Source organism: Heterocephalus glaber, unplaced genomic scaffold (genome assembly GCF_053883595.1).
Source record: "Heterocephalus glaber isolate CG9 unplaced genomic scaffold, H.glaber_assembly_v1.0 deba00001773, whole genome shotgun sequence".
Classification (NCBI taxonomy): Eukaryota; Metazoa; Chordata; class Mammalia; order Rodentia; family Bathyergidae; genus Heterocephalus; species Heterocephalus glaber.
The window spans coordinates 6,133,021-6,155,797 of NW_028258463.1; the positions used below are offsets into that span (position 1 = coordinate 6,133,021).

Consider the following 22,777-nt stretch of genomic DNA (forward strand, 5'->3'; position numbering starts at 1 on the left):
AAGGAACACTTCTGCCCTCATTTTAGGAACTCAACATTGTGCTAATCCTAAAACTGGATAAAGATAATAGAAGAAAAAAGTATGAACATAGATAGAAATTTGTTTAACAAAACAAACTATTAGAAGTCAAATCTGGCAGTATGTAGAAAGTGGTTTTGTTATAGGGATGGCAGTGTTAGTTCAACATTGGAAGATCCATGGGGATGGTTGTTGATAATGGTTATTTTGTCTTAAATCTTGAGTTAGGAATATGAAAGCTGAATAATTAAAATTGTTCAGTAGTATTTAACATAGGAGGATGAAATCCCGAACTTTAGTTCTAGCAAGTTAGCCCCTCTTGCCTTTGTACATAAATGTGAAGAATAAACGTCAGTGCCCCTGTAATTTTCTTTATAGCTAGAGTATGTTCTTACCATTCTTATAGCCAGTGCATTCACATCAGAGGTCAGACTCATGATATGTGGATGTCTTGGACAGAATGGTCATTTGGTGCCCTTTCAGGTGCTTTGAGATTTTAATACATGATTTGATACATACAGAAGATATGTGTAACGTGTAAGAGCTATGAACCATGATGAGTTCATACTGTAAATCTACCACCTGGTTTTAGGGGTTGGGAAGGCTCTCTGGGATCGAACCCAGGGCCTCTACCATTGAGCTGCGTTTGAGACAGGGTCTCCCTGAGTCATCTAGGCCAGGCTCAGACTTGCAGTGCTCCTGACACGCATGCACACCCATGCACACACACTCCCTCTGAAGAGCACTTGGCTTGTTTTTGTGTTCCCTGCTCTATGTAGTCTTGCAGATTGCTCTTTTTACTCAGCAGCATGATTTTCGGGTTCCCCAGTAGCATAGTACAGTGCAGTGGTTCATCCCTAGTGCCCCATTATAGGAATAGTCTCCACTTTGTCCATTGCCTCTTACTGATGGTTGAGGTGACTCGCAGCTTTTTTACTGCCACAATACTGTTGCTGAGATTTTAGTATAAATGCAGCCGTAGAAGCAAGTTTTTCCAGGGTACGAATCTAGTAGTGGGGCTGGTGTGCTGCAGAATTCAGGTCTTCTGTTATTTGTTAACTTCTATACTTTTATTTAAAGTAAAGGCCAGGTTCTGTTGGAGGAGCAGAAAGGAGGAGGGCTGCTCCGGACAAAGCAGGTCCTTTCTCACTGTCCATCCTTCTTGCCAGCCTTTTTTTTTTTCTTTTAAGGCAGGGTCTCTCAGGCTGGGGATTTAGCTCAGTGGTTCCGCCGCCTGGCTCACAAGCGCAAAGGCCCGAGTTCAATCCCCGGTACGGGAGGGGGGGGGACTGGGAGGGGGGATAGGGTCTCTCTTAAGCTGCTGAATTGCCCAGGCTGAGCTCAACCTTGGAATCTTCCTGTCTCAGCCTCCTAGAGTGCTGGGATTAGAGGAATGTGCCACCACACCCGATTAAGGCCATTTTTCTTTAAGCTGTCTTTTAGGTTAGAAATTAAGGCCTGTTTAAAAATGTAAAGGCTTGCCTTGAGTCTGAGATTAACTCCAAAACAGACCTAAGCCCCTGTTTGATCTGTCCTCTTGCTATAGAGTGATATCCCCACAGCCCAGAGGAAGCGGTTCACGCGAGTGGAGATGGCCCGTGTTCTCATGGAGAGGAACCAGTACAAAGAGAGATTGATGGAGCTCCAGGAAGCTGTTCGATGGACAGAGATGATTCGGTTCGTATGAGGAGTCACTGGTGCTTTCCTGCTGCCGTTTCACGGGTTTATATGTACAGTTCCCTGGTTCAGAAAGGCGCCTGTGCCATTCCTGTGTTTACTGGGAAGACTGTAAAGTAACAGTTGAGAGGGGCCTCTTCAGTGCTCCACTGAGGAAGGCTAGGAAAGAATGATTAAGAGCCTGGGTTAGAAACAGCATCTTTCAGACCTCTGTGCAGTCTTGGACGATGCTCCCACAGCCTGTAAAGGCAGTTGTCCTTACTTGGGAGTGGTGATTATTTTTCAAAAGAATATAGAAATTAATGCCATTCTCAGTGTCAGGAAATGATGGAAATTTCCTATGCAACACAGGGAGAAAAATCATTTTTACTTAGATCTTCCTGTGCGGTATGCTTGATTTTCTGCCTCCTTCTACTCAATGCAAAACACACCTTCCACAGGCATCTTTCAGTCAGCTGGATCTTTCTCATGGTACTGGGGATTGATCCAAGGGCATTGTGCCACTGAGCCAGATCCATAGCCTTTTCATTCTTTCTTTTCTTTAGTTTTGAGACAGGATTATCACTGAGCTGCCCAGATAGGATTTGAACTTGCAGTTCTCCTGCCTCAGTCTCCTTCAGTGCTGGGATTGTAGGTGTGTCCAACCATGCCCAGCTGTTTTTTATTTTTTAATTAATATACAGTAATCGTACATATTAATGGGGTTTGGTGTGATTTTTTTTTTCAATACACGCATACGACATGCCCTGGCTGAATCAGCCTCCCTTTATTACCCCCTTCCCAGGAAACTGATGATCTCTATATAATTTTCATATTTCTGTAGGAAAGAGAGAGAACATGTGTGTTTGTCTGTCCTCAGATCTTTTGGGTGGGGGGGCCCCCGGGATCAAACTCTCAACCTTGTGTTTGCAAGGCAGGCGCAGTGCCACTGAGCTAAATCCCCCACCCTGTCCTTGGATCTTAAACCATACCTAATCCTGCCATCTGGTCACATTCTCAGTCACAGTGTTCCTTCCTTTAAATTTCAAAAGAGCTCATGAAAAGTTTGTAAATTCATGGTCCACCAATTGACTATATTTTTGAGTTTGGATTGTCAAATCAGATTTACTAAAATAGCATATATTGATAAATTTTTTGAGGCTTATCAGATATTTTCTATTTTTTTGGTACTGGGGATCGAACTTGGGACCTTGCGCTTTCAAGGCAGGCAGTGGAACTGCTGAGCTAAATCCCTGGCCCATTATCAAATATTCTCTAACCTCCACCTTTTACTTCCTTATAATTACATCATTCAATTTGTATACATCCTTTACTAATGTATGAGAATGAAGTATTTTATAATTTGCCAGCACCCTAATTGCTATAGTTACTGAAGATGAAAGAGAAGAGTTCTGATCTTTATTTATTTGACAAAGATACTAACTCAAGAAGTGTGTTCTTAACTGCTGCTTTGAGGATATTAAATAATTACTTTAGGATATTAAATAATGAATAAGTACTTTATATACCGAAGGCAGATAGCGGGGCTCCACCTCTCATTGCTGTTTTTAACTCTTAACAGCAACTTTTAACTTGTTCATTGAATTAAAAGATGTTTCAAATTCAGTCTTTAAACACAGAAAAGACATGAACAGTGAGCTGTGAGGGCATGGCAGAATCCTTAGTGCCTTACTGAACCCATTCTTGTGTTTTGGGCCAGGGATTTAGCTCAGTGGTTCCGGCACCTGCCTCGCAAGCGCAAGGTCCCGAGTTTGATCCCTGGTACCAAAAAAAAACCAACACACACATTCTCGTGTTTTATTTTCTGAAGTTCAGTTGAAGTCCCAGTCAGTCCAGTTTATCCTCTGCCCTTGGCCATCTTTGGTCTTTTACTTGTTATACTCCTGCTTCAGCCTCCCAAGTAGCTGGGATTACCAGCACACACGCATCCACCACCATTCCTGGAGCACTAAAAATTTTTTTAATATTGTTGGGTGTGGTGGCCCATGACTATAATCTCAGCTGGGCATGGGATGCCAGGCGTGGTGGCGCAGGCTTGTAATACCAGCACTTGGGAGGCTGTCACAGGAGGATCGCTGCAAGTTTGAGGCTAGCCTGAGCTACATAGTGAGTTCAAGGACAGCCTGAACTACACAAGGAGACCCTGTCTCAAAAAAACCCCCAAAAAATAAAAAAAAACCACCCTGGGCGGGCAAGGGATTTAGCTCAGTGGTTGCCTGCCTTGCAAGTGCAAGGTCCTGAGCTTGATCCCTGGTACCGAAAAATAAAAAACAACAACCACCCTGGGAAACCTAGCAAGGATCTCTTCTCTTTTAAAAAAATGAAATGGAAAATTTTTAGATATTAACATGGAGTCATGCTGACTTTCTGTCCAACAGGGATGCTGATCTTCCATGAGTAAACTGAGCTCTTTGAGGGAAGGGTGGTATTTTATTTATCTTAGCGGTATTGGCTGTAGCAGACCAGCTGACCTACATTCATGAAGGTAGCTACTTGCTGAATTTATTAGCACCTCCCTGCATCCCGTGAACTCTGGGTCCTTTGTTCTTCAGACAGAAAGCTGAACACCGAGCTGATAGCTCTGTTCTTTCCTCAATGCAGGGCATCACGAGAAAACCCAGCCATGCAGGAAAAAAAAAGGTCAAGCATCTGGCAATTGTAAGTACTTGGAGGACCTTAACACTTTGAGGCAAGACACAGTCAGTTTTTAAAAACTGAGAGTAAATAGCTAAACTGAAATTTTTCTTTGTCATATATAGTATGCCAGCTCGGTAAGCCTGTTCTTGAAGCATAAAAAATGTCCTGTCGTAAGCTGCATCGTGTTGGCTATGCGTTTGGAATCCTCTCCTAAATTAAAATAAGGGGGATTACTTAGAACGTTGGTCGTTACCTGGATCCCCATTAAATAAGTTACTGACTCATCGGTTGGGTGTTGGTAAAGAACTTGACGAAGTACAGATGAGAAATCTAGCATGTATGAGGTTGGATTAGTATGTGTACACAGTGAAGAATTATGCTTGTGCCGGAAGTTCTGTATATTTACAGTGCTGAGAACTTACCTTTTTCAGGTGCACCTGCTATTTAATGAAAGCAACAATTTTTGTTAAAAAACATGGACAGGAAAGTAACTTCACTTGCGCTTGCCGAGAAAGTGTGGAGGACGTCCGTGGGCTCTGCCACCCCAGTGTACTCAGCACCGGGCTGGGGCAGCCCTGGCCTGCTGCTTGCACTTGCTCTCTTTCTTGCATGGCACCAGCGGAAGCTGCTAAGGGGCCGACTGGTTTGGGCTGTTCAGTAGGAGTTGTTTCCGGTACTCATCACCACAATTGCTAAGTAAAGGACAGGCACCCAGCTTCCAGCCTTTCCTTTCCTGATGTCAGTGTCAGAGTGTGGCTGGGAGTTGCTGCTCAGGCTCCAGTGTGTAATACAAAGCTGTTTCTGCCAGGTTCTGACTGACTGCTTGCAAAAGCATGTGGAATTTTCACGGGAAATAATGGGTTGTTTTCACAGTGCATGTGATAGACGCACACACTTTTTTCTTTTTAGTTTCAGCAGACTTTTCAGCTCTTCGAGCAGCACGACAAAGAAGCCCGAGCCGCCTGTTAATCTGAAGTACAATGCACCCACCTCTCATGTGACCCCATCTGTCAAGAAAAGAAGCAGCACCTTATCACAGCTCCCTGGGGACAAGTCCAAAGCCTTCGATTTCCTCAGTGAAGAGTGAGTATGTGCAGACAATGGTCAGGATACGCACACGTGGACAGACTAACTGTGTGTAGGGTCCCAGTTTCTCTGCCTGAGAAATGAGTGTAACCCATCTCAAAGGTGTTGGGTCGCACCATGTCTGTGAAGTGCCTGATGCGTGGGTAGGTTTAACTGCTGGTCTACACAGCAAGTCACCTCACAAAAATTTAAATGGCCAAAAGAAAAAGAAAATATTTTCAGAATTACTTCAGTATGCTAAGTCAATTTGCATTTTTATCTTTTGCAACAAGTTAGTGGAATTTAAACTTGAACCTGTATTATCTTCCTAAGCAGATACTGATTTACTGACCTTTTAGTCACTTCTAGCACATTCCTGGCATTAGCAAATTCTCAGTAAATATTTGTTGAATGAACAAAAAGTGGAGAGCCAACATGGGAGACATTTTGCCTTTCATACTTATAAACCTGGTAGGCGTTGGATGGAGAGTTCAGCATACTACGACATGGTGGTTACTAACCTGTTAGTGCTTCACTGCACAAACACAGACCAGCTTAACACCTGTGTGTGTGTGTGTGTGTGTGTGTGTGTGTGCGCGTGCGCGTGCGTGCGTGCCTGTCTGTGTTTGCTGCTGGTGGTGCTGGGATTGAACCCTGGGCCTCTAGGGTGCACACCAGGAAGTATAACAATTTTTATAGAGCAGTTGTAGTCTGAATAAACAAATTTGGAATCAAGTATTTTTTGTGGCTTTTCTTTGTTATTTTAGCAAGAGAAGGGAGATGCAGCTTTTGTTATATTCACTTAACTGAAAAAGGAAATCTCTTTTCCCATTAGAACTGAAGCTAGTTTAGCCTCACGCAGAGAGCAGAAGAGAGAGCAGTACCGGCAGGTAAAGGCGCATGTGCAGAAGGAGGATGGTCGAGTGCAGGCGTTTGGCTGGAGTCTGCCCCAGAAGTACAAACAGGTAACAACGTGCAAATGTGCCGAGTGAGAGGGATGTGCGTGGGTGTGAAGAATTTGAAATACATACCCCAACCTGCTTGTTCAAGCTGCATGCATGTGGCCCACATGTGGGAAGCACTGAGGCCGGTGGCTTCCACGCCGTTCCTAGAGTGCATGTGAAACGCTTCAGGGATCTGGGACCCAAGGGAGGGAGGGGCCTCTGGGGCACCCGAGCTTGTGAGACTTGACATTCCCTGTTCTGCCTTAATCAGAAGATCTCTGCTTTAATGTTTGCAGGTTTTATTTTTTAAAAAACAAACAGTACAAAAAGCCATTGGCATAGAGCATTTGAAACAGTTCACTAAAGCTTAGTTCAGGTCTTCAGGAACTTACCCATCTCCTCCATATCCCACATCTCTAAATATGCAGCACATTTGTGTACAAACCTGCACACACGTGTGTGAGTCCGTGCCTCTCTTCTGAGCCCCGCTCCTATCCTGTTTATTTGCTCTAATAGCTACTTGATTGTTTACTTTCAAATAAAAATAACAAAATCAAACAATTTGATTTCATGGAGCAAACATACAAGAGTAGTGCTTGGCTGTGTCTCAGTGGTTCTGAAGGAAGTTCGCTTTCAGTGAGTATTTCCAATTTTGTGTGTCTCCTTCATTATTAGGTGACCAATGGCCAAGGGGAAAATAAGATGAAAAATTTACCTGTGCCAGTATATCTCCGACCTCTTGATGAAAAGGATGCATCCATGAAGGTGAGCTCCTTGTGAAGCTAAGGAGACAGATAGGCCTCAAACTCTGGGGAGATTTTTTTTTTCTTCCCTAAAACCAAAAAGGTTTAAGAAAAGATGAAAAATTCTAAACATTTTTAGCGAGAAAGTGAAATAACAATGCCTTTTCTCCCCTACCTGAGAAGCTGTGGTGTGCAGTTGGAGTTAATTTATCCGGTGGGAAGACCAGGGACGGCGGGTCTGTTGTTGGAGCAAGTGTGTTTTACAAGGATGTTGCCGGTTTGGATATGGAAGGCAGTAAACAGAGGAGTGCATCTCAGAGCAGCTTAGATAAGTTAGACCAGGAACTTAAGGTAAGCACGCACACTAACACTGGATCTCTTCCTTTCTCAGCATTTACTTCTGGGCCCAAGTTCTAATGGAAGTCACTAGGCCCTTGCTTATTCTCCCCAACTACCCTTTTAAAATCAGTGTTATTGAGGTATAATTGACCTGCAATCAAGTATACACTTGAAATGGCTGTAGTTCAGAGAATCTTGCCATGTGTGCACTCCCAGGTAACAGCTGGGATGTAGCACGTCATCACTGGTGTGCTGTAACCACTACTTTTTAATCTAGCAGTCAGTACTGAGGAGTCATATTTTTAGTTCTCCAAATAATCTAAATTTGAAATAGTGTTGCTGTGGATATTTGTACACACACGTGATTTCAACCACTCTTTTTCCTCCCTTTGCCTATGCAGGAACAGCAGAAGGAGTTAAAAACTCATGAAGAATTATCCAGTCAGGTGTGGATCTGCACCAGCACTCACTCGGCAACAAAAGTGATCATCATCGATGCCATCCAGCCGGGCAACATCCTAGACAGCTTCACCGTGTGCAACTCGCACGTCCTGTGCATCGCCAGTGTCCCAGGTAAGAGGGAGCCAGGGTGCCAGCCCTCCGCCTGCCCCGCCGAGCAGGGAGGGTTTGGCGCTGGAGATGCACTTCGCACCTTGTTCTCATGCGGAGTGTATGTTCTAATTGAGAAAGAGTGGAGATAAAGTATTCTCACATAGTGAAAAACAGTATGAAGAAAATAAAATGTTAATTTGAGAAGATAACTGGGAGGCAGAACAGAGCTGCTTAGATTGATTAATAAAACAAGGTCTTCAAAAGTGCTGAGTCAAATAGCTGATATTTAAAACCTAGTTTAAAAATCAAAGGGGATTGTGGTATCTGCATGTAATGGGATATTATTCAGCCATTAAAAGGGATGAAGTTTGTCACGGGGTGTGTGCGCATGTGCGTGGTGAGAACACTCCATATGAGATCTGTACTATTTGATGTGTGTAACACACCATTGTTGACTGGAGGTAAAAGTTGTGGTGCCTACTGTAACATGGATGAGCCTTCCAAACGTTACACTCAGTAGAAGAAAAACAGACAAAAAGGGATAAGGAGATGTCTAGACTGGACAGCTTCATAGAGAAGGAGGTCAGAGGTCAGCAGGGTTGCGGTAAGAGGGAGGAGAAGTTAGTGTTCAGTGGATGCTGATTTCTATGTGGGGGTGGAAAAGTTTAGGGACAGAGGTGATGGCCGCGCACTGAGAATGTAATGCCACTGATTTACACACTTCAGAGTGGTACATTTTATGTTATATATAAAAATTTTAATACATATATATATGGGGTTCTTTTAGAGGGGGTACTGGGGATCAAACTCAGGACCTTGTGCTGGCGCTGCAGAGCTAAATCCCCAGCCTTTTAATAGAAATTTTAATGTGACATGAATAAAATTTTTTTCTACACTGAAGTTTATATTATATAGGCTTAGTTTTAAAATGCTTTACTAATATATGTATCTTAGGGCATTGTATGTATTTTAAATGATTAACTTTTTTTCTTTTTCTTTCCAGTTTTGTTTCTTTTTTGTGGTACTTAGGGTGTTTGCACTGAGTGACAGCACCTTTTAAAAGTGTTTATTTTGAGACGATGTCTTGCTAAGTCACTAAGTTGCCTATAGCTGGGCTCAAACTTTGATCTTCCTGCCTCAGCCTCCCAGAGTGCTGGAGTTACAGGTGCTCGCCACCCTGCCCAGCTTAGGCTAGTTAGCTTAACAGTAGTGGGTAAAAGGCCATATTTCAAGAATAATTTTTTTTTTTTGGACCGGGAATCAAACTCTCAGGACTTCAAGCTTGCCAGGCAGGGGCTGTACCGCTGAGCTATATCCCCAGCTCAAGTAGTAATCTTGTTAATTAAAAAAATATTTTCTGGGCTGGAGATTTAGTTCAGTGGTTCCGGCGCCTGCCTCACAAGCAGAAGGTCCTGAGTTCAATCTCCAGTACCAAAAAAAAAAAAAAGATTAAAAAAATTTTCTTCTGACTTGATATCAGATATAGTTATTAGACTATTTTTTAAATTTTATTAAATGCATACTTAAATTGACGCTTGGGCTGGGCTTCAGAGTAGTCCTAAGGAGCCTCATTTCATTCATGCTCATTTCATTCATACACTGCTCATCATCTACTCTTAGACTGTTTTTAACTTCATGCGGCTATGGAGGAACTTGTTAAAGACAGAGGTGCCCTCTGACATTTTTGGTTTTTTGTTTGCAATTCCATTAATATTATTTTTCCTTTTAAGTTACTGTCCCATTTTGTAGAGATTTGCTTAAGTACCTCCTCTAGCTGCTTTAATTATAATAACAAAGCTACATGTAGAAAGTTACTTCACTTTTTCTTCCTCCCCCTCCTCCCCCTCCCCCCCCCTCCTCCTTTTTTTTTTTTGTGGTACTAGGATTGATCCTAGGGGTTCTCTATTACTGAGCTACACCCCTAGCCCATTTGCTTTTGTTTGGAGACAGGGTCTTGCTAAGTTGTCTGGGGTGCCCTTGAACTTGTGATCCTCCTGCCTCAGCCTCCCAAGTTGCTGGGACTGCAAGCCTCCACCATCGTACCTGGCTCTTAATCTTGAAAGAAAATTTATCTCATTTTTCAGGAGCCCGGGAAACAGACTACCCTGCAGGAGAGGAACTTTCAGAATCTGGTCAGGTGGACAAGGCATCCTTGTGCGGAAGCGTGACGAGCAACAGCTCAGCAGAGACAGACAGCCTGCTGGGAGGCATCACAGTGGTTGGCTGCTCCACAGAGGGTGCGACAGGCGCTGCTGCTTCCCCTAGTACCAACGGTGCTTCCCCAGTGACAGACAGGCCCCCAGGTACCTGCACCCTTGCCTGCTCTCTGTGTGGAGTGCCAGCCCCGGGCGCCTCGGTGTGGACTTGCTGATCTCCAGTAGCAAGGAGGAGAGCACTGGGTGGAAGACGCTGTAGTGACCGATCAGGAAGTTGAGCTCGCGGGGTCACGACGCAGCGGGAAGAGGGGTCGCCGGGTATGCGCCACAACTGGGGTTTGTGTGGGGAAAGTATTCACACTCTGGTTATTTTATGTATCTTACAGAAATAGAAGCGGAAAATAGTGAGGTTGACGAAAATGTCCCAACCGCTGAGGAAGCAACAGAAGCCACCGAAGGCAATGCAGGGTCTGCAGAAGATGCCGTGGACGTCTCCCAGCCTGGCGTGTACACCGAGCACGTCTTCACTGACCCTTTGGGGGTTCAGATTCCCGAAGACCTGTCCCCGGTCTGTCAGTCGAGGTATATGTCCTAGGGTGCTGACTCGGGAGGGTAAGCCAAGGGCACCAATAGAGCCAGAATTAGCTCAAGGAGCCAGAATGTGCCCACTAACTGTTGTCACTGTTGAGGGCTGAGATGTGTCACTGCCTGTCCTTGCTGTGTCTTCATCTCTCCCCTCCTGCTCCTTCGCTCTGATGCTTTTCTTCCTCCCTTCTTCTAGCAATAAAAAATAATAATAAAATAGACCATCTGTCTGGTCATTTTCTTCTCGTACAGTTTTTTTAAAAAATAATGCTGTTTGGGCCGGGGATTTAGCTCAGTGGTTCTGGCGCCTGCTGTGCTAGTGCAAGGTCCTGAGTTCAATCCCTGGTACCCAGTAAATAAATAAATAAATAAATAAATAAATATTTAAGCATTTAACATTGGCTTTTCTGGGATTTTAGTATTAGATTTTTTGTGTGTTTCAGGTTTTTTTGGTAGTTATAAACTTATGTAGAAATATTCAGTCCCTGAAAACCATTCTGATTGATATCCTCTGAAGTTTCTTCCTGTGCCCACCTTTGCAGTAGTGACTCAGATGTGTATAAAGATCCCATATCATCAGTGCTGCCGAATGAACAAGACCTGGTGAGAGAGGAAGCCCAGAAGATGAGCAGTCTGCTGCCGACCATGTGGCTGGGTGCTCAGAATGGCTGGTAGGTGCCACACTCATCATCTGACAGCATCTGCAGCCCCTGTGTGCACGTGTGCATGTGTATGCAAGAGCAGGGGGTAGGTACAAGTGAGAAACACAAAAATGTGTATTATACAAAGAAATGTAGATGCGCACAAAATTTGAAGTTTTGTTGCAACACTTCATAAACTGAACTTGTATTGTTCTCAGCAGTAAACTGTATTTCTTTTTGGTCATAGAAAGTTCTCTTTCTATGGTATTCTTAGAAGGGATGAATAAGATTTTAAAATCTGCCGGAGTTTTAGCTCGGTGGTTCCGCCGCCTGCCTCACAAGTGCAAGGTCCCGAGTTCGATCCCCGGTACCAAAAAAGAAAAAAGAGAGAAAGATTTTAAAATCTGAGTGATTTAGAGACAGGGGATCCTGAACAGCACCAAGACAGAACATTGGTGTGTAGAAGGTTAATGTAGACTGGGATGCTGGCAGGAAGAACCCAGGATTAAGCCAAAGTGTTCGGCTGCAAGAAGGCCGGATCCAGGGCATAGCTTTTCAGGAGAGTGGTGGGGAGAGGAGAGAGTGACAGGAGCTGCAGGGCTATGTGCACGGCGCATGTTCCTCTGCCTGACTGGCCTTGGCTTCATCCCCAGCCTGTATGTGCACTCATCCGTGGCCCAGTGGAGGAAGTGTCTCCATTCCATCAAACTCAAAGACTCCATCCTCAGCATTGTGTAAGTGCTCTCTCTTCAGTTCTTTATTCCGAAACTGTGGATTGTGATATATATTAGATTTTAAGACTTTAGGTTTAGATTTTAAACCCAATGTGTATCTCATGACTAAATCAGTACCCAGGTTTGGTGTGTTTTTTCAACCCTTTCTTTTGAGAAGTTGAGTGAGAATGAAATTTTGTAATAGTAAAATAGAAAAGTAGAAGAGGAGATTTGCCAGCGTGATGCCTCACCGTACTGTGAGTTCTTCAGTACTTCAGGGAGTGAGCCGATACCTGTTAATTTATATCTGTTTTAGAATATTCTCTAGTGGCCAGGGTGTCTGCCGGGGACTCAGGTGCTAGTCCTGCTCTACATGCAGATGGGCAAAGACCTGACTGGGGCTCCGGGTCCACAGAGCTACACTGGGTGCACTCAGGGTGTCTGTGCTGGGAGGGGCGTCTGCCGCCTGTGGGGAGAGGAGGGCTTGGCGGGGGCACAGCTGAGACCCCTCGCACACGCTTCGCTTGGGTCGCCTGACATTTCTCAGCGATCCCATCCCAGTCAGAAGGCGCTTGTCCCGCCATTTGGTGTGAGCTCCTCCTCCAACCACTGGCCCCGAGGGGCTCTCTGGATGCCTCTGTCCCCGCACGTGGGTCCTGAAATCCCTCTCCGGTCTGCAGGCATGTGAAGGGGATCGTGTTAGTGGCCCTGGCTGACGGCACACTCGCCATCTTTCACAGAGGAGTTGGTGAGTGACTAAACAGGTGACACCTGCACCTGCACCTGCACCTGCACGAGTGCTCACTTGATGAGGCGTTTCTACAGGTTGGCTTGTTATGTCTTAAAGAAATGGTGCTTAGCAGGAGAAAGAAAACAGATTTGAACTGAATATTGGCAGCGTATGACATAGTAAATGTGAGAGTGGAGAGGTAACAGTATTGTGTACCATGGGAAGTGTGTTTACCACAGTGACCAAGTAGTTAACGTTCTCTGGTACTTTATATACTGTCTTTTTATTTGGTACCGGGAATCGGACCTAGGACCTCGCACTTGCCAGGCAGGTACCATGCCACTGAGCTGCATCCATCCCCGGCCCCTACAGTGTCTTATGGAGCCATTTGTTTTGCATTCATATATTTAATCAATTAGAAAAAAGTGATGAGGATATTTTTTTCCTAGTCTCCTGTGTCTTAAAAATAATTTACATCTATTTATATTTATAAAGGTTTCTTTGTGTTTGGTTTGGTTTTTTGAGGCAGGTGTCCCTGTATAGTTCATTCAAGCTGACCTTGAACTCATTATGTAGCCCAGGCTGGCCTTGAACTCTCAGCCTCCCGAGTGTTGGGGCTACAGCCGTGCGCCACCACATCCAGCTACATCTCGTTTTTAAATTCCCCTTTAAAACCATTGTTTCTTGCCTGAGGCAGGAGGATCATGAATTCCACTCCAGCCTGGGCTACATGTTGAGTTCAAGGGCAGACTGAGCTAGATAGAGAGACCCTGTCTCAAAAAACTAAACAAAATAAAAATATTTGTTTCTACCATCGAAGGTGGAGGGATGGTGGTATCAGAAAACCTGCCTTAACTGGATTAAATTAAGGAAATTGAGTACATATCACTGTATAACTTCCTACTACATGTATCAGCCAAAAATGATAGTTCATTTCCTACCCACTAGTTCCGTAGATGAGGGAAATATTGGGAAGACATAGTAAACTGAATTTGGATTTTAGCAAGGCATTTCCGAAACTCTTATCCTTCTGGGCTTACAGATAGGATGTGGATGAATCTTAGATGCCATTTGTATCGATAGATGCTAGAGGTTGCTGGTTAATGATGCTGCATCATTAAAGAGAGAAAAGACTGTTTTATTTTGTTCAGGCCTTTACAGGGTTTCCTGTATTTAATCTTTCCCGTAACTTACAAGGAATGCTCCACATTTTATAGATGGGAAACTGAAGCACAGGGCATTTTAGTCACCTATTTAGGGCCCCTCAGCTACTAAAGAGCTAGAAAAAATAAACTGTTTAGATAAACCAAATTCAAAATTTTATTAACGGAACAGGACAGAATACATTCTTTGACTGAGGATCAGTGTGAAGCCCTGGATTTGGGTTCAGGAGAGCGGGCGGGGAGACAAGTCTAGAAACAACTCCCTAGGGTGGAGGAACTTGAATACAACGAGTTCCTTAGCGTTTGGCCTCAGGAATAAAGCGCCCAGAGCAGACAGTGAGGATCCTGCGCCACGCAGCCAAGTGTGGTGTGGCGGAGTCAGGGTGAGCACCTGCAGGCTGCAGGCCCGGAACTCACGCCGAGGCCACTGGTGTTGAGAGGAAAAGCCAGAGCTGTGACAGAGACTTCAGGACTATTTATTCTTCTTTGCACTGTGATTCTACTTGAGCATCATGTCAGAGCTCAAAATAGTTTGGACTTCAGATTAAGGACTCTCAAACCATATGCCCCATTCCTAAAGGGTTAGCAGAGTCCCTCAGCTTCTGCCCAAGAAAAAGACCCAAACCGTGAGATGTTGCTGCCAGAGTAGTTTTACGTCCTTTTTCTGGGAAGCTGTGCAGTGCTAGGGTGGATCCCAGCACCTCCCGCCTTCTAGGCAAGTACTCAGCCCTGAGCTCTAGCCCTGGCCTAAGTCCATTCTAGTTCTAAAACTGTCACTGAACAGGTAGCTTGTTGTGATTTGTCACACCTCTGAGTGGGGAGCACGTTTTAAGGAGGCCCAGGGTCCTGGGTGGCGGGTTGGCCCAGATGAGCTTCGAGATGGCTTCCAGCCGTGCGCTGGTGGCATTTCTCCATCTCTGCAGATGGAGGTGGCTGGTCCTGCCTGTGAGGGCCTCAGCAGGCACTAACCGAGACCTCTTTCCGGTACAGATGGGCAGTGGGACCTGTCCAACTATCACCTCCTAGACCTGGGGCGGCCCCACCACTCCATCCGATGCATGACCGTGGTGCACGACAAAGTCTGGTGTGGCTACCGGAACAAGATCTATGTGGTTCAGCCCAAGGCCATGAAAATAGAGGCAAGTCGGCCGGCAATTCTTGTACTTACAGAGACTAAGACGACTCCAAGTGCCTTCTGTTTCTTTAGAAATTATTTTCTGGATCTGTGTTGTAGGGCACTTCCGAGATTTTTTCAGATGTCGTGGCTTTCTGTGTTATTCCAGCTCCCTGCTACTTTTACTATGAGGGTGGGAAGTTTTTGTTTTTTCTTTCTGTTTTGAAGGAAGGAGGATTCACACATGAATGTACATATGTATCTATACTGTAGATGTATATGTGTTTTATTTGAATACTTGTTTTTGTTTTCTTTTTCCTGAGGTACTGAGGATTGAACCCAGGGCCTTATGCATGCCAAGCAAACACCCAACCACTGAGCTGCATTGCCAGCCCTTTTTAAAACTTTCAGCCAGTTGTGGTGGCACACCCTGTAGTCCCAGTACTTGCGAGGCTGACACAGGAGAATCACAGCAAGCTTGAGGCCAGCCTGAGCTACATAGTGACTAAAAGACCACAAAATAGAATAGAAAAATAAAATTTTAAGATAAAGTCTCACTAAGTTGCCCCAGCTGGCCTCAAACTTGTGATCCTCCAGCCTCAACCTCTCAAATAGCTGAGATTACAGGCGTGCACAACATGCCTGGTGAATCCATCCTCGCTGTGCTTAGTTAGATCAGGATTGCTTGGGAGGAATGTTCTCGAGTCTCCCGCCCCACTTCGTGCCCATCTAGGCAGACCCACATGTCTGTCACAAACTGGGAAGTAACCTTGCAGTGGGAATTTGTTTAAAAACAAAACCACAGTATTGCTTTCTTAAAGTCTTGCTGCACTATATATATTTATTGTAATTGTGTAAGTAAATAATTTGCAGCAGGAGATTTTAAGGTAGAATTTCTCCTCTCCAGCCCCAAATCCCATTTCCTTCTTTGGAGGTCCCAAGTTAGCCATGTCTGTTTCTTGTACAGTAGCAAGGGCTCCTTTCTGTGTAGCTGGAAGCAGACTTTGTTTCTGGCTTTGCAGGGACCCAGAGTCCAAGTGCGGGTGTCCGGGGAAGCACTGTTCACGGGGTGACGCTGCTGTCCCAGGTGATGTCCGCACAGAGCCCAGGCCTGCAAACCAGGCTCCTTGTTCTTCATTTCACTTCCTAGGATGAAGCACATTGTATCTAAAAGAGGAGTCAGATTAAGTACATAATGTTTGGGCTTCTTTTAGTGAATAGTCTGTTAGATTGTGCAGATTAACAGCTTGTTTTGGTTTGTTTTGAGACAGGGTCTTGCCATGTGGTTCAGGCTGGCCTTGAGCTCACGGTGATCCAGTGCTGGGGTCACAGGCATGCCCCACCACACCCTGCTGAATTGGCAATTTTTTTTTTTTTTTGGTACTGCGGTTTGAACTCAGGACCTTGTGCCTGCACGGCAGGCACCGGAACCACTGAACTAAATCCCCGGCCCTGAATTAGCAATTTTTAAAAAGTTCTTTCCTGTGTAACAAAAGTGCCTTTGGGATGGGATGGTCTCCCCTAGAAATCCTTTGATGCGCACCCCCGGAAGGAGAGCCAGGTGCGGCAGCTGGCCTGGGTGGGCGACGGTGTGTGGGTCTCCATCCGCCTGGACTCCACGCTGCGTCTCTATCACGCGCACACTTACCAGCATCTGCAAGATGTGGACATCGAGCCTTATGTCAGCAAAATGTTAGGTGAGCTCCGCACCGCTTTCTCTGGCAGCCAAGGAGAACTTGTATTTTTAATGACTTTGTGTATGTGGGGGGCGGTGCTGGGCAAGAACGGTCCCGCGGCCCCTCTGCATTCGTAGGTGCTTGGAGTGGCCCAGGTAAGGCCGCCTCAGGAGTGGGAGCTTCCCATGAGTATCCAGCAGGTGCTGCAGTCTACCTTGCAGTCCTGGACCAACACTTGGGTGGGAATACTTTTGACCTCTCTCATTCATATCTTGCCCATTGCCAGGAACTCTGTCAAGTCCACAATCACCTTAAACCAGTGACTTATTTATTTCCCCCCGCCATCCCCAAGGCCAGTTCACTGCCCCTCCAACCATGCACTTCCTAACTGCTCCCCCTATTTGCACCTCAGCTTGCTCTGCAGGGTGACCCATGTACGGAAGTCCACTTCCCCTCTAGCCTTTCGGTGAGGTGACATCTGTCCCATGACTGGGGACCTCAGGTGTGGGGACCACTCTCCTCTACCACTGACCCATGGCTCAGTCAGTCCCTCCCAGGCCAGGACCGCATGTGCTGTCCTCCACCTAGCAGGTCTTGGGTCTTTGCCGTAGCTTCCAGGACCTGGGCATGTGCCCTATCAAGGAGAGGCCTGCGTTTGGGCTTTTCCCTCCCTGCATTTGGGCTGCACTGGTATGATGAGATTCTTGCTGACTGCCCTGCGGAGGGCAGGGGCCGCCTCTCTCTTGTTTACTGCTATACTTTTAGCATCTAATCCAGGGCTGTTGTACTGTTAGGGCTATTGTAAGGGTTTCTTTCATGAAGAAAAGTTGAACCAGATCATTGGGGGGGTTTTTTTGTGGTACTGGGACTTGGACCCAAGGATTACTGAGTTACATCCCCAGCCCTTTTTATTTTTTTATTTTGGGACAAGGTCTTACCAAATTTCTAGGTTGGCCTCCTCACACTGCTGAGGAGCTGCGTTTACAGATGTGTGTCGCCATGTCAGGCCCTACCAGTGCTTTTTAACCTTTTAGGGTCATTGCCCTGGTGAACCTGACCATAGCTGTGAACCTCTCCCAGGCTCAGGCGGGAGGAAGCTGAGCTGAGCTGTGTGGGAGGCTGAGAGTCCCAGTGTAGACCAGCGGGGAGTTAAGGCTCCTCCTATGCTGATTTTGGGTTCAGCCTACAGTTCTCATAAGCAGAACCGTAAGGGACTGGTGCTGTTTGTCTAACATGTATTGTCTGTTTAATCATTTTTTCCTCTTAGATCTCTAAAAATAAGATCAATTATAAAAATTCTCTTGAGATACAGAAATATATTAATTCTCCCTATTTTTATTTGATATCCAAATATTTCTAAACAGCCTTAGAGCCTAAATATATAAACAAGGACAAAAGCTTAAGTTTTGTTAGCAAGGCTTCTTTTATCCATGTAAAGAAATTTAAGACAAATCAGAAGTTTTTCAGCTTATACAGCCAGAGGACATTTGATTTTCCAATCTAATAAACTTTTATTATCGGGTATTTTTTGTTTTGGTTGTTTTTACAGACCCTTAATTAAACCATGTGTTGTATTTCCTGAGGTACTTTATTTTCTGTGAGCTTTCCTTCTGGCTGGTAATGTAATGCTGGCCACTTTCCGAACTAGTTTTCTGTTAACCCTGACTTGTCAGATAGATGCTAATAAAGCCAAGTAAGAGTTTGCCTGGTTGTGCACCTTCAGCAAACATCTGTGCGTCTCCAGTCGCAGTTTAATCTTGTATTAATGCAGCTACTCTGAGGGGTTTGACGTTGAAAACACTGTCTGCTCTAGTTTCTCAATGAATCGTCCTCTTCTCCCCCCTTACAGGCACTGGGAAACTGGGCTTCTCTTTCGTGAGGATCACAGCTCTTATGGTGTCCTGCAATCGGTTATGGGTGGGGACAGGAAATGGTGTCATTATCTCCATCCCACTGACAGAAAGTAAGTATACTTTCCGATCACTGTCACAGGACAGACAGGATCGCAGGAAGTAGTCATGTCCAGGATTCAGGGAGAAGCAGTTGTTTAGATGTTGGCAAATCTGCGGTAACTCAAAAAATCAGCTGATCTTTCATTCTTCATGAAATTTATAAACCAAAGAATAAGTTAGCCTGTGTTAGGTCCAATGTTCATAATTAAGTTTTTCATTGTAAGGGACTCTTTTTCTCAATTTAGGAATCATAGTCCTGATTCATCATTAAAATACAGGTCGAAATACATTTTTCTTTAACTTTATTATTATACCAATATCTGTAAATACTACTTGCCATTCACCATAGTTTCTTTGGTTTTTGTTTGTTTTTTGTGGTACCAGGGATCAAACTCAGGACCTTGCTCTTGTGAGGCAGGCAAGGTGCCACTGAGCTAAATCCCCACTTTTGCTTTTGTAGTACTGGAGGTTTGAACCCAGGGCCTCGCACTGAGCTACACCAGCATTCCCAAGCCCCTTTTTGAGACAGGGTCTTTTTAAGTTGCCCAGGCAGGCCTAGAAGCGGTGCTCTTCCTGCCCCGGCCTCCCAGGTAGCTGGGATGACGTGTGTGTCACCATGCTGGGGCCTATCGTAGATTTTTATATTCCCCTGGAATGTAGTTTAAGATATCCCATTTGTCCTGTTGTGGAGGTTTAAAAAGAACACATGGGAGAAGTTTCTCAGGAGGTCAGCAAACTTTTCCTTGTCCTGGAGATAAGCTGCCTAATTTGTGTTTAAAAATGTGATTTTTTAGTTTTGTGAACAGAATGTTCCTTGTATGTTTCTCCATTACATTGATCACTCATTAAGTAAATGTTTTTGTGTTGCAAAATTCATGGGCAGGGAATGGTTTGAAAAAAAGGTACCCTACGTCCATAATATATAAAACACAGACCTCAGAATCGCTCTACCTTTTTTCAGAGAAAGGGGTCTAGAAGATGTATCTGGAGCCTTAAGAACCCACATTCCTAATTCCAGCTATCTTTTCTGCAATTTCCTACAAGCCTCTGCGTTTAGCCAGGTGTGGTGGTGCCTGCCTGTGATCCCAGCACTTGGGAGGCAGAGGCAGGAGGGTCACGGCAAGTTCAAGGCCAGCCGGGGGTACATAGTGAGACCCTGGCTCACAAAACCAAAAAAAGAGTCTACATGTGTAGACTTCTTAACTCCTAGGAGATTCCAGGGTCCCTGGATTTCATTACAATTCTTTATCATAGAACTGCATTTTGGCCTAGATATGTAAACAGGATTTCTTTTGAAAATATACACTCATATATAAAGAAAAAGCAAAGGGAAAAATGTAAGCAGATAGGAAATGCTTCAGTCAAGTTCTTAAGATTTTGATTCAGATTCATGAAAATGGCTTTAAAATTAAACCCAAAGGGCCTGAGATTTAGCTCAGCAGTTCCAAAGCCTGCCTCACAGGTGCAAGGACCCAAGTTCGATCCCTGGTACCAAAAAATAAAAAAAATTAAGTCCAAATCGCCTTAAACCAAACAGTCCTCTGGAGCCAGGCTGTCTGGAGGCTTAGCAGGGACTTCGGGGACTCAGGCTGAGGCCGCTGTGGGTGCGCATCTCTCCAGGGCCAGGCAGGGGCCAGGTGGAGACACTGGTGTGCACGCCCAGTCACGTCTCCTTCCTCCTCTCTCACTTCAGCTGTAATCCTCCACCAGGGACGTTTACTGGGGCTGAGGGGTAAGTGCAGATCCTGGCCACGTAAGGCTATCCCCTCTAGAACCCCCCCGAATGTTCCTCGGTGTCACCCACTCGCAATCACTGCATCGCAGCCGGTTGTTTTGTTTTTAACGTTTGTTCCACGGCCACCAGCCGCTCAGCAGCTTAGTCTATTTATCATCTTCTGTTGCAGCTGAACTCACTTTCAGACCTGTTTTCCTGCCAATAAAAAACCTGACGCGTCTCTTACACTGTCATTAATCTACATCATGTCCTCGCGTCACAGTCTGTTCCTCTCCCTCACTTCCCATGGAACGGGGATGTTTGTGAGTCTGGCCACCCTCCGTCACAGCAGACATCAGCCCGGGTGACGAGGGCCACTCCATCCTGCACGCCTCTCCGCCCCCTTCAGGGGGAGACAAAGTCAGAAGATCAGCTACAAAGAAAATAGACCTGTGGTTAACTCAAATGATTTCTAAAAAGTAATAGTTATGCTAGACTGGCAAAACCCCCTGCTCCATTTCCTAAGGTCCTTAAAATAACGAGCATGCTGTCTCTCCAGCTTTGCCTTGAACTGGCGTCGCTGCCCTTGTTTGACCTCAACTGGCTGTAGCTTTTAGATAACATCATAAGGATTAACCAGTCACCTCCTGCATCGTGACCATCTTCTAGGGGAAAACATTCGGTCTTTGATTTTTCTGTTGCAGCAAATAAAACCTCAGGAGCACCAGGAAATCGCCCTGGAAGTGTGATCCGCGTCTATGGTGATGAGAACAGCGATAAAGTGACCCCAGGGACGTTTATTCCCTACTGCTCGATGGCGCACGCACAGCTCTGCTTCCATGGGCACCGCGATGCTGTGAAGTTCTTCGTGGCAGTCCCGGGTGGGTGCGAGCACTGTCGGGACGGCCCGGTCACGGAGCCTCTGGAGCTCCTTCTGCCTCCGCGGCTTCTGGCCCTGCTCTCAATGTGCAGTCCTGGGAGTGAGATGACTTCCGGAGGCTTAGGAGGCGTGGCGGGGTGTTGCGGCCACCTCGGTGAAGGCAGTTTGCAATGTGTCCCCCACTCCCAGAAGCGAGTGCTTAGATTTTTGGGTAACACTTGGAGGCACAGCAGCCAGCGTGCTCACGCAGAAAATCCCTGCCGAAGACCCCGTGTCATCCAGACAGACGGGGGGGGGGGGGGGGGGGCAGGGAGGAGAGCAGTGTGCGCTTGCGCGCTGCCGGGCTCGGGGCCCTCTGTCCCCGCCACGCACCCAGAGCAGCCTCTTAGCCTCTGGGCTGACCCCTCACTGCCTGAGGGCACCATTCGTGACTGCTCTGCCCGCCTCCTGGGGTTGTAATGACTTCCAGTGAAAATTTATGGGCCGGGGATTTAGCTCAGTAGTTCCAGCGCCTGCCTCGCAAGCACAAGGTCCCGAGTTTGGTCCCTGGTACCAAAAACAAAACTTTCTATCCACCAAGGATACCAAAGCGATGGCGCAGACCGTCTGTAAGCAGGACCTGTTCTTTGAAAAAAAAATTTTTTCCCCTCAAGAGGCAAGTTTAAGTTAGACGAAGGTCAACTCTGTCTTGCACAGTAACCGTGTGACATAGAAACGAGTGTTTAACCGTCGCGTTCTTCTTCCCAAGGCTGCACCACGGTCAGTGACTAAATGTGCGCAGGATGGGGCAGCTGTGTGGACCCCTAGCAATTGCTCAGCTGTTCTTCACTTGGTCTTCACTTGACCGAGACAGCGTGTACCCAGTTACTCACTGACCTACCTGGCTCCGGAAATCCCACTTGCACATTGTGGGTACTGGGACAGTCATTTCCTTAGGGCTTTTCTGATAAGTTTCTCTTGCACAGTATATTTATACATGCAAATCGATTTATTTAGCTGTGGTATTCTCGTGTCTGGGTAAATACACTATGTTTTGTTCATTCTTCTGTTGATGGACCTCTAGGTTTCTACCCCCTTTTTTTCACTGTTAAACCCAGCACTCAGGGGCCTGAGGCAGGAAGATCACAGATTTGAGCCTGTCTAAGAAAAACCCCAAAACAACCCCACCATGATGGATGGTGGACTTCCTGTGTGCGTACACACACGTGGTAGTCATTGAACCCAGGGCCTTTGCACTGAGCTACACCCGTAGCCCTTTATTTATTTTCAGACAGGGCCTCACTAAGTTGCCTGGGCTGGCCTCAAACTTGCCACATCCCAGCCTCGGCCTCCCAGAGTGCTGAGATTACAACCATGCACCACTGTGCCCTGCAGAGATGGGCCTTCTTAGGCATATGTTTGACTTTTCTGTTGAGTATTAAACTATAGTAGAATTGGCAACATTGTTAAGCTTGGTATATCGCACCATAGTACTCTGT

The 22,777-nt window shown here is 45.7% G+C and overlaps 1 protein-coding gene across 11 annotated transcripts in view; it reads left to right on the forward strand.

Annotated features, from left to right (window-relative positions):
- Window positions 1-22,777, forward strand: part of Spag9 (sperm associated antigen 9) — a 117,084-nt gene that overhangs the window by 86,374 nt on the left and 7,933 nt on the right. For 7 of the 11 annotated variants that reach the window (XM_087202603.1, XM_087202604.1, XM_004859745.4 and 4 more), the window contains 17 exons: window positions 1,565-1,695; window positions 4,297-4,353; window positions 5,242-5,415; window positions 6,233-6,362; window positions 7,017-7,106; window positions 7,268-7,435; window positions 7,825-7,996; window positions 10,060-10,278; window positions 10,518-10,713; window positions 11,259-11,387; window positions 12,011-12,091; window positions 12,751-12,818; window positions 14,954-15,102; window positions 16,603-16,774; window positions 18,603-18,716; window positions 20,399-20,437; window positions 21,124-21,300. In XM_087202603.1, the coding sequence (XP_087058729.1) occupies window positions 1,565-1,695; window positions 4,297-4,353; window positions 5,242-5,415; window positions 6,233-6,362; window positions 7,017-7,106; window positions 7,268-7,435; window positions 7,825-7,996; window positions 10,060-10,278; window positions 10,518-10,713; window positions 11,259-11,387; window positions 12,011-12,091; window positions 12,751-12,818; window positions 14,954-15,102; window positions 16,603-16,774; window positions 18,603-18,716; window positions 20,399-20,437; window positions 21,124-21,300 (2,266 nt within the window). The remainder of the gene's footprint in view (window positions 1-1,564; window positions 1,696-4,296; window positions 4,354-5,241; window positions 5,416-6,232; window positions 6,363-7,016; window positions 7,107-7,267; window positions 7,436-7,824; window positions 7,997-10,059; window positions 10,279-10,517; window positions 10,714-11,258; window positions 11,388-12,010; window positions 12,092-12,750; window positions 12,819-14,953; window positions 15,103-16,602; window positions 16,775-18,602; window positions 18,717-20,398; window positions 20,438-21,123; window positions 21,301-22,777) is intronic. The other 4 variants (XM_087202605.1, XM_004859744.4, XM_004859746.4 and 1 more) reach the window with 1 other exon arrangement.